The sequence below is a fragment of the Hippoglossus stenolepis genome, chromosome 15, assembly GCF_022539355.2.
Source record: "Hippoglossus stenolepis isolate QCI-W04-F060 chromosome 15, HSTE1.2, whole genome shotgun sequence".
Taxonomy (NCBI): domain Eukaryota; kingdom Metazoa; phylum Chordata; class Actinopteri; order Pleuronectiformes; family Pleuronectidae; genus Hippoglossus; species Hippoglossus stenolepis.
The window spans coordinates 21,588,939-21,600,920 of NC_061497.1; the positions used below are offsets into that span (position 1 = coordinate 21,588,939).

At 42.0% G+C, this 11,982-nt stretch overlaps 1 protein-coding gene across 1 annotated transcript in view; it reads right to left on the minus strand.

Annotated features, from left to right (window-relative positions):
- Positions 1-11,311, minus strand: part of LOC118121804 (F-BAR and double SH3 domains protein 2) — a 29,804-nt gene extending 18,493 nt beyond the window's left edge. Inside the window, exons 1-4 of the mRNA XM_035177977.2 lie at positions 11,073-11,311; positions 7,796-7,893; positions 4,791-4,836; positions 54-130 (exon numbers count right to left, since the gene is read on the minus strand). Coding sequence (XP_035033868.2) covers positions 54-130; positions 4,791-4,836; positions 7,796-7,893; positions 11,073-11,093 — 242 coding nt within the window. The 5' untranslated portion in view covers positions 11,094-11,311. The remainder of the gene's footprint in view (positions 1-53; positions 131-4,790; positions 4,837-7,795; positions 7,894-11,072) is intronic.
- Positions 11,312-11,982: the final 671 nt, after the last annotated feature.

The window sequence follows — 11,982 nt, forward strand, 5'->3', positions numbered from 1 at the left end:
CGAGAAAATATTAAAATTGAGAGAGTTCCAACCGTTCTGTTTGTTGACTTTACCTGTGGTCATCCTGTTCCCCGGTCAGACTGTCGGGCCATTCCCTCTTCAGATACTGATTTGCCAGTTTCTGCAGCGCCTGGAAGAGAAGAGGAAACAGACCTAAGCGGTGACGACCTTTCACCTTTGACACCAACACACATTTCCTGTGTCTCATCTTCACAAAGGGACGTGCTCAAGGAGACTGTGACCCCTCGTGACCTTGTCACATAAACCACCGGGGCAGCAGGATCACGGAGACAGAAGCACGAGGAGACGCATTTTATTCTTTTCTCAACACACAGGGTAGAAATAACAGATTCCTGATCCAACACACCAAACTAATTTAAAAACCACACATTAAAAAGCGTTTTCTTTCTTCAGTCAATCGGCCTCTCAGTGCGATTCAGTGCTGCATGGCCTCGTTCACCTGTTAGCCACAGCTTACTTTAGAGGCTTTGCTCGCTCGCTGAGCTTTATGCTGATGTCGGCTCTTTTTTGGAAGAAAAATGTACTTCAGTTCTACCACATTCACCCTGGGAGATATATTAGGTTGCTCCACCTCTGCCAGCAGTGAGGTTAACCTTTGAAGAATTGAAATAGACAGACAGAGCAAATAGCAGGAGAACAAAAAAAAAAGGATGATATGTCTGGTGTGAAAGAAATGTACTTATGGTGGACGTCTTTTTAGTAATGTCCAGGTGATGCAAATGGGAGTGGCTTACAAGTTTGTCTGATATAAATATAGATGTTGCTAGGTTACAAGACTTTGTTTACAAGAAACAACCAACTGGCTCGATTTAAAGGATAATTTTCAGTTGTTCTTTCCTCTTACATAGTTTTTTGTGAATGTAAAAGTTCTGCAAAGTTAAAAAGTCAGAGGTAGCTCCTCTCCCCGACAGAAAGCACTGAGGCTGCTGGGCTTAGAGAGAGAGAGGAGCGAGGGACACCACCGTGTGTGGAAATATCACCACCGGGTTATAAACTTGTGACAACACTGGTGTTACAGATTAAACCGGACATTTAACAGGAAGTGACGGGTGTTGGCTTAGTGTCGGCACAGTGTTTACAGTGAGGGCTGCCTCACTCTCCTGCTGAACTTGAAGTTGTGTACCATGTGTGGAGTTTGCATCTTCTCATCGTGTCTGCTTGGGTTTTGTCCGAGTAGCCCAGATTCCTCCCAGTCCTAGGATATGCAGATTGGGGGTTTGGGTTATTTGGAGATTCTGATAAGAAGCAGTAACCACGCGTGTGCAGCCGTGTGCATTAACTGCATCGGGCTTGGGTCGGGTTCGGTAAGTTCTTTAAGTCCATTTCCGAGAGATTAAATATGTAGGAAAAGTTTTGGTTCACTTGTCGTTCCAGATAGAAGATCAACACCCCACATATTATTTGTACCTTTTGCCCCCCCCGATTAGTTCGATATGCCCCAACAAGGAGCCGTGAAGGAAATTAGTCCATCTATCCTTCCTCTGTCCACAGTGAAAAGACAACCCTGTTCTGCTGAACTCGTTGGTCGTGGTGATCTTGGTGCCAGAGCTTCAAAGCTGCTACAAACCCGGCCATTGTGGAGCTTGGTGAGGGGGGGGAATCGCCAAACTGAGCTAGCATAGCGGACGCGCCTGAATAGTGAGACGGGGACAAGGGGAGGTGGAGGAGGGATGCGAGGACGGCAGAGGAAGAGCGGCACAGAGGAGGACATTTTATCAACACTGTGTGATTTGAATAGCAATCGGCTAATGGCTGAAGCAGCTTGCAGGTGTAAGAGACCCAGAAAAAGGCGCGTAAAGAAAAGAGATGTTTAAAAAAAGGAAGAGGAGGGGGTCGTTACGAGAGGGAACGAAGTGTTCCAGAGACACTCTGACCCACTTTGATTCAACCATTGGCAGCTGTTGGATCCCAGTATTGCCCCAGTACAGGGGTGGCTGGTCCAGCTCTCTGTTTAAAGGGTCACAGTCTATAGCCCGAAGGAATATTATTCTAATAAGGTTTCTATGACTAATTAAGCTGGTGGCGAGGGGACTCGTCTGGCTTCTAACTGCCTACATCCAAATGTTTATCCCTCTTCCACTAATCTAATATCTAACTGAGAAACCCCTCTATGAGTTAGATGCTTCTATCAGTCACACTTGTTAACAGCAGCTCTCCTCTTCTAGATCTGAGCTCTCTGTGAATTGACAGCAACTTGGTTTAGAAACCTTGTGGGGTCCCAAGGATCTGTCTTAATAATTATTTGGCTAAAGTAACCTTTAAGAACCATTAATGCTCATTATACACACATTAGTTTAACAGTCTTGGAAGATTTTACAAAGTGAATGTCCACAACTTGAATTTTAAATGCAAATTTAGAATTTATTTAAGAGTAAATACCGATTAACAAGGGCAATGCAAACAGCAGGAATAAATTCTGATTAGTAATTTGATTAGAGCGGAGGGGTTGGACCTTGGGCCTTTGTAATCATCCCTGGTCGTGGAGCACAGGAGATCCACAGAGGAGCCGAGACAGCGGGTGTCTAATTGATCCCGTAACTAGCAGCCAGCACGACTCAGACACACACAGCGCCATTCAAGCTAACAAGGCATGTAGTTAAGACGATTTTCTTCCATTTCAGTGAAGCAACCAACAATTATTTTGATTACTAATTAATCTAATGATTAATTTCTCATTAATCAACTGTCACAAATTGAGAAAACGGCCCTTTACACCCTCCGAGAGCCGCTAGAACACTTTCATACAACTTCAAAAGTCTTCTCTTCCTTGTCAGCCTATGAACCAGCTGATAACTACAGTGATGATACAGCTGCCGGACACATGTTAACAATTTGAAATAGACAATGTAGCCAATCAGGAATTAGTCTACAAGGGAGTGTGCTGCAAAAAAAAAGGTGCTCGACTGATGGGAATAATTACGGATGCATTATTCTTCTGGATCAATGATATAATTGCTTTCACGGGGGTTCTCTCGTGTGAGTTTAGTGTCGTACGTCTGCTTCTCCGTCCTTCTGAGACAATGTTAATCTTTCATGCAAGGTGACACGATTACATGGAGCCGGACGAGAATCATAAATAAGGTACAAATCGTTATCAGAGATTTTCAACAGCGAGAGTCAGACGTCAGTGTTTATGATTAGTTTCTCCTAATGAGTGAAAAGCTTTATGATCTATCAAGACTTTGACTGGCTGCTGTAAATTTAAGATGTGTGGTTGACCTCCTGTGTGTTTCATTAATAAAAGACCAGCAATAAAACATCTAACAACTCCAGAAATCTCTATCCATCTGTGGTTCTTGAGAACTGTTTATTTTATCGGCCTCACACTTGGCATTTGTGCTGTTCGTTCAATTTTAATACACTTTTAAATAAACAGGCTGAGTGTGAATGTGTATCTGGACAATCAGTCCTCTCCTGCTGCCAATTCACCAGTGCACCTCCACTAATCAGCTCCCGCCGCCGGCTCTACACTTCAGTCCCTGTCTGATCATCCTGTTTGCCAAAGCAGCAGTAACACTACCGCGAAACTCAAGTTGTGGTTTTGTTTTTCTTTCATACCTTCCTGAGCATCATTTAATCTTGTCCGCCTGCCACCTCGTCTGTTTTCCTGCCAAGCTGATGCTCCTGCTTCCTCCGCCTGCACCGCTCCACCGTCAACTCTGGCTCAACTTTCCAAACCTTTACCGGACCAAATATTCAGTAAAACTGTTTTTTGAACAGTTGAAATCCTCCGGTCTGAATTCTGCTTCAACTTCATCTTTAAGGCTATAGGTCCACGTATGTTAAACTCTTGGTCATGATCAGAGACGACTCCTCTTCACTTCCTCCCAGCATCCAGAAATAAATCAAAAACATCCCTAATAAGCCGGAGTCTGCACAGTAGCACTCAACCACTTGTGAGTCAGTGGTTCAGTGAGTCTCAGCTGTCAATCAGGACATTTCACCCACTTTTTATAGCATTAAATAACTAATTAAATCAAACTTACAGGGAAAATGAACACTTGGACAGACATCAGTATGATGATAACTAGCTACACTGACAGAAACCATCTTCGAGGGAAAATAACGAGGTGGCAATCAAAAATCTTTGGGGAGCTGTCACATCGTCCATCTTTACAAACGGTCCATGGTCATGATCCATCTAACTCTCAATAAACTGCACTTTTGGCTCGGGGCTTACGGTCACGATGCTGACAGCAGCTCCACATGGATTTCAAACCAGCTTTCAGGAACCAAAACAGACCAGACTCGTGTCAAATTGAAAACATAGCTATGCATAACTGTTATTCATGTATGAATAACAAAGCCCAAAGGAACATGTGCAAGCAGACGTGAGGTGGCTCGTTGGATAACTACAGACGTGCCCCCTCTCCTCACACCGGAGGTGGACATTCCACACACGGCTGCAAAACCTGAACAGAGCCCAGGAGGAGCGGAGGATTTTCAGACGACCGATTGACGTCTCCAGGAAGCTGCGGGTAAAAACAACACAGCGAGGAGGAAGCAAAGCCGGCGGATCACTCTCTCTCTGTTGTGGTGTTTGTCTCTGTGGCTGGTTCCCACTCACGAGTTATCTGGCCACAAGAGAACTAAGGGTTTTCTTTAGGCCCACATCCTAAACCCCCCCTCGGTCATATGGTGTCTTTGGACAATATCGTAAAAAGAATAACTGTATTTTTAGAAACACAAATGACAAGGCAGCGCAGTGATGTTGTTAACAAACAACACTCACACTGTGAGAAAAGACCAGCGAGTTCAGAATCACTTACCTGGGCGTAGTCTCTCTCTACAGCTGCCCTCTTTTGGCTGAAACTCCTGAAGAAAAGGAAAAAAGGGAACGTGAGTATGAACAATAGCAAAACCTCAAATGACAGTAAATGACGAGACTATAACCAAAATATCTATATTAGGACAAAACATTATACACACACTAGATGCCAATTTATCGTGGTGGTTAAGAGATGAAGCTAAGACTTTTCTTTGTTTGCCCAAACCTGCAAGTTATCCAAATCTTTATTTTCCAATTTTCTACCATATTTTTTTGTGATACACTGCTGATCCTTCACGCTTGTATATGTGTAATGGTTGATTTCCTTTTTGTTTTTTGAATGGTTTCCTATGTGCAATGAGCGAAGCAGGAAACATGATGCAACTTTAGTATCTCAAAAACTATGCAAGCTACCAGAAAGATATTTGGTGATGGTTTCTCCGTGCTGAAGTGCTTCATTACTCAAAGATGGCAGTGACAACTCCCCCATAGCTCTGATGACTGCATTCCCTCATCGATTATGCAAAAAAGAGACTGTGGAATAGTTTGCTCAATGAGTCAGAACCATAAACTGCAAATAAAGATGGTCTCCACTTCCTCCCACTATCTAGAAATTAAGCTATATATTATTTTATATATTTATATTCTACCATTTCCTCTCACTTGCCCTTTACTGTGATGATTAACATGGATATTTCTAATAACGCAGTTTTTAGCTGAGGACCAAATCATTTAGTCTCATTTTTGTTAGTTTTACTGAGGCAGCAGCAGCAGCCGAGGGATTTGCTTTTACTGCCTCGTCGACGATGGATTTTCCTCTGAAAGCTTGTGAGTTTATAAAGAAGCCCTTCTTGATCCTAACAGACCGACAAAAATGCAGCTGAGAGAGTTTTAAAATAGCTGAAAATGTTTGGCTGGTTTCATAAATACATATAGAACGTGCTGAGAAATGTGAGGCATGTCAGAACATATTGTTTTTATTATGGTGTTTAACCGTCGCAGGCTTGATTTACAGTAGCAGGAACGAGCTAAATGGCTTTGCAAGTTAAATTTACACAAAAGCCTAAGAAAAGAAAAGAGGTCAGTGCCCTGGGAAAAAACTAGACTGCAGCCAAATCATCATTAAGTCATTAAACATGTTGAGACTTGACTGCCATGCTCCACCCTGACTCGAAACAATCTGGCGTACTTCCTGGGAGCTTCCCTTTCTTCCTTCACTCCCTTCCTTTCCTCCACATTTCCAAAGGTTCCTCTTTCACCAGCCCCCCCGCTCTCGCTTCCTGTCATTTTCCCCAAATGGAGCTTTTGCTGACGACCAGATGCCATTTCCAGTTTGCTGAATCATTTCTCGATCTGGGGGAGTGACCCTGGCGGATTGTGACCAGGCACGTCGAACATAGTGTCTGGCAGAGTTACGCTGCCGAGCCTCCCACGACGAGTGATCTCAGGGCCGTCAGAACATCTGGCAGCTCTCTGTGACCTTAACTTCCAGCTGTTTGGAGGTTCAGAGCTGCCACCAGCCACAAACAGGAAGTGGGGAGCCAGAGGGCTGTCCACTCAACCCAACACTAAGGCTGAATACACAGCCACAACCTTTGGCGTTTCAACCTGTAGAATGCATCTCAACACAGTGTTGCAGCTGTCTGCGTGTCTCAAGGGCCACTATCTACTCTGCCTGACCCTCCAATTTAAAGACTTTTAGCAGCTATTAGCCATATTTTAGATTGTGGAACATCCCGTCTCAACGACTTGGATACGAGACCAAGAAGAAATATTTACTCACTCAAAAAAAAAATCAAAGGGCCACGGAGAGATAGTGCAGAATAAATCAAGTCAAGTATGTGGGAAAGCAAACTTCCTCTAATGGTAGGCGTATAACACTAACTGTCTGGCTTTAATTGAGTGTGTGCATAAACAAGTCTAACCCTTTAATCCACTGCCGTAAGATGCTTTAACATTAAAAGCCTAAATTTAATACGACAGAAGAGCACAGACAATTGGGACAAATGATGAGGGGCTCAAGATCAATCACAGAAAAATGTCAACTACTAAATAAAACTGTTCTGACTTCTGAAGAGCGATTTTCAGGAGCCTTTCCTGCAAGCACGAGTTTGACGTGAAACTGGAAGTATAAAAAATGTCAGGATGAAAAAGAGGAGCCATACGAGTAGAAGACGCTGACGAAGACGTCGACTCGGAAAGACAATGAGATTCCAGAGCTTCTGAAGATAAGAGCTGGCGCCGGCGTCAATGTGCTGTCAACCAAAACCATCGACTGTATTTAAACATGGACGAAATGACCGCTCGCTGAACATGAGACCAAAGCATCTCAACCGACACCTACTGGCTGGCTGCAATATAGATCCTAAACCCTGCCTCCTCCGTGTTGGTGGATGGGACGTGGGCCAAACTAAAAAGGTCAAAGTACACATCAAATACATTTTTCTCAAAAAGTTTTCTTCAAGTGTTCATGTTTCTGATAAATGTGGTATTAATGAGTTATTTGATTGAATAAAACTGGGGTGGAACGTCATGATTGACAGCTGAGACTGACTTGTGATTGGTCAAGTGTGCGAATCGACGGGACCTCGGTGCTTAGGCTGCATCCCCTGATCGCTACTGCACAGACTCCAAATGAGTAAGACTGCAGCTTTCGCATTTGGGATATTACAGCTTCATTTGTGGGTAGTAGGAGGAAGTGGAGACATGTCGCCCATCTTTATCTACAGTCTGTGACAAAAACACAGTTCCGCAGTGGATTTTATACGTCATGTCGCCTGCATGTTCCTGAAAAGGGCAAATGTTCATGTCTGAGAACAGCTTGTTGGAAAAGCAACTTGAATTTATATTCTGCTTTACTGGAAGTGGTGTAATTTCATGTTTCACTCACATAAAGAGCTTCACTTGTGAGAAGACCAGTCTAAAAAAATTGTATAATCTGGTTGACACAATAATCTTCAATCCACTTCGTGTACTTGTACTACAGCTTGACCCCTGCATGCTCACCTCAGGTCTTCCAGGAGGTCACATTCTGCCTGATGTTTGATCTGTAATCTGCTCATCTGCTCTGCATGAGTGTGTTTCAGCTCCTGGGTGACCCGGACCTGAAGGAGAAGGAGGAAAACGTGAATTAATACGATCAATTTTGAGAGTTGCACATCTTTTCTTCGGCTGACACACAGAGAACGAGGGGATTTCTCCCGTTTGAAAACCACACGGCCGTTTGACAAACTATTCCCCACAGGTAAACCGATGACTCCGGAGGCCAGTGTTGATTCAGCTGAGCTCACAACTGGTGTTGGTGAAAACGAGCTGCACTCATTATCACACAGCAGCTCTGGCCAGGTGAGAATCAGCCTCTGTGGGATTCTAATTGGCCGTTAGATAAATTATGAAGTGCAGTGACCAGGTCTCATTACCGACGACTGGCAGTGTTTTCTTTCCTTTCATTTCAATCATGAGCCAAATTAAAGTTAAATCATCTCAGCTGAAATTAAGCTAAAACATTCATTGCAAACTATTTTTAAATATTCTTAAATGTGAGGTTTAGATGCTTTTCTTTGACGGCATGATAGTAAAACTAATTAGGGCTCTATTGATCAATCTACTATTTATTTTCTTCACTCATAAATTAACCGTTTGAATTAAAAGACAACCGTTTTAATTTCCCACAGCCCAGCGTCGTGCAAAAGTCTTGTTTTCCCCCAAAGATTTGAAGTTAAGTGTCGTGCATGAGAAAGAAAAGGGATCAAATCCTCACATCATCAAATCTGATGCGATTATAGTTCAAATCTAAATCAATTTTCAGAGACTACATTTCTGTTATATTTATATTTTTAGGTATTATGATTTTTGAAACCCAAAGGAAGGCAATAGTATTTGGGCAAAACATTAGTTATATACTAGGCTCAGTGCAATGATGCGGCTAAACGTTGAGCTCGATGGCAGAGAAGAATAAGATATATGAGGCTTTGGCTGCACAGATTATACTTCCATAGATTTGTGTTAACAACAAGAAACATATAGAACATTTAACCTCCTGTAACATTCACACTTTGCTCTTTCAATCACATGAGAAGCAGTTACAGCAGCTGGTGTTGGACGTCAACCTCGGATGACAGCAGATATCTTTAAAGCGCTGAGCCGTCTTGCTACATGTGTTTGTCAGAAAGAATTTTGTTTTATTAAAATTACAACATACGTTAATTTTCACCAAATAAATGATAAGAAACTATATAGATGATTGAATTATCTTTGAATTGATTTTCCTTCTAATAAAAACAAATATATACTTGTTCCAAACTTTGTTTTTGTCTTAATAAACTGAAGATTTGTAGGTTTCTGACCTTTATATAATTTGGACAAACTCCTCTTGGGTTTCAGGAAATGTTTTTCGGACGTTTTGTAGAACAAACAACTGATGAATTCCAGGAAATAAAAAGCATCACACTGATGATGAAACTCAGATGATATAATGACTCAGTCTTTAGTAAAAAGAAGAAATAAAGTAAAAGATTGCAACACATCTGCTTTAAAACTACTTTAAAGCAAATACGCTGGGTGTTTAGACATATTAATTGGCTGAAGCAAGATATTATCAAGTTATTAATCTCCACAGACAGAGAGAGACACCTGATAGTGAACAGTTCAAAATATTGTACACTCAGTAAAGAACCACATTAAGCTGGAACAGGATAATAAACAATGACGCAATGGATCTGAATCATTAAATATTTGAAGCCACATGGGAAAACTTCACTCATCCTCTCGTGTGAACAGCTCATGAAGGATATATATCTTCAATATTTATTTATAAATCCATAAGTATTAGTGAAAATTAGCTTCAACCTCCCTGACTTTCTAATTGGCAGATGAGTTATGAACAGTGCTGTCAACAGGGACACATTGTGACATCCTCATTTTATTTACGACCCAGACAATCACAACTAAAAATGGAGATGTAAATGTTAACAACAGTGAGTTCCATAGTTCACTTCCAGAATTTTTAAATGTCAAATCCATAAAGTACAAGAGTACACAAAAAGTTAAATGTCAAATTATTCCAACGGACATAAATGACGTCTGTGTAAAGACGCCTGCAGCTGGAATCACCTCTTCAAAGAGTTTCTGCTTTGACTTCACGAGAAAAGTGTGGATTCAATTTTAGAATAATTTCGCTCACCAACAGTAAAACAACGTAGATTTGAAGTATTTCTACTCCATAAAATCCAAATGTTCCCAAAACTACAACATTATGGACAACACAGACAATCCTTCCAGTCCATAAAAGCCTTTACTAATAATCAAACACATCTTATTTGATTGTAATCAACATCAAACCGTTTGCAGAACGTCCTGTGGAAGAAAACGTCCACTTTCTGAGCTGCAGAGCCATGTTATTGAAATATGATCCCACAGCAGCATTTTTTCACACAGGACCAGACTCTGCTGAGATTTGTGCTTCTGCGTTTATTTCTTTTCCTAATTAAAACACGTCAAACTATTTATTCCAACTATAAAATGTTCAATCTGCAAAAACTTCATCTGCTTTTCTTACTTTTTTCCCCAATTGTACGAGGAAACGAACGCGCCAAACCCCATCCAGAAATCTGCGGGTTTACAGTAACCGCAGCGGGAAACGTGCGTTAATGACAGATAATGTGCTTCCTTTGATGTTTGTTACATAAATGTGACACCGCTCTAAAAATCGGCGACGTCAAAAACGCAAACTGCGATTCATTTGCGTGAATTCGTAACTTTTTAACTTCCACAGTCGGAGCGCGGAAGGCAGCGGGAGCAGTGGGAACTAAAGGGATATTTACCCGGACTCAAGTGACGCTTCGTGGGGCGTTTGTGCGCCGATGCAACGCAACACTTCGGGGAAATTAGTTCGCAAAAAGTGCGGAGAACTTGAGAATTCTTGCGCACTTTTTAAACGCAGGCCGCTGTTAAAACTCGCGTATTTTTGACTGACGTTTGGCAGGAGGTTCGCTGGGGGAACCGGGGGTGCACGTTAACGGGAGCTTTTCTCCCCCAAAAAACATTCAGGCACATGGGGGAGTTTTTCCCCCAACAGGCTCCCTGGCTCCGGGGGAAACAGCGGGAGCGGGTGAAACCTCCCGGGAAAACGCGGTGGTGGATGTTTTGCGGGGGATAACAAAAAAAAAAACCACGCAAGTGGGTCGTTGGAGCCGGCGGAGCGGCAACAAAGCGAACACTTCCAGCCGTTAAATATGCAGCAGTTGGCCGTTAGCTTCGGAGGCTACAGCGGGAGAAAACTCACCTTTCTCGGTGGGGGCTGCATCCTCGGTCCTTGACATAAAAACCACCCGGAGGACGAGAGTTTATCTGGGGGGGAGGGAAAAAGTTTGCGTGGACGTCCGGAGGAAGCGTTAACGCGGAGACGCGGCGGTCGGGGCCGGATCAAGCGGCCATGGAGAGTCCGGAGAGGAGTAAGTTGAGTCCCGTTGAAAACATTGTGGCCCCGGGGAACAGAAAACACAGGCGTCAAGCCCGGCACGGCAACACAGCACACATCCGGTCTCCAAAGTAAAAGCTGGGACGCACAGGACTCACTTCCGTAAACAATATTCACAATAAAAGCTGAGTATTGATAAAGTAAAGCCGGTTTTTAAAAGAATAAAAGTTTTACACTTAAATGCTTATTTAAAAGTAGACTATACTACTTCTACAATTACTACTAGCACTACTTCTAATAATAATTATACAAATACTGCCACTAAAAATAACAACAATAATCATAATAAAGTCATTCATATTAATACTATGACTAATTCTACTAGTCGTAGTAGTGTATCAGTTCATCAGTCTAAACATTTGAATGATAATAATACAAAATCACATTAGTACTTCTTCTATCACTACTTCTAATGATAATGATAATGATAATGATACTAATAATAATAATAACAATAGCAACAACAACAACAATAATAATAATAAAGTCATTCATATTGATACTATGACTAATATATTTGATATATTTACATTTATTACAGACTTACAACAACTGCTTATTTTTATCAGGTTGTCCATAGCTTATATAATATTTGTTTTCTATTTAATATACTTATTTCACTGTCATCAATGGCCCCTAAGAACACCACACAGTTCCTGATGGACGACCACGAGGAGCCTGACTTCAGCACTGAGGTGACATGGCACGAGTTTCT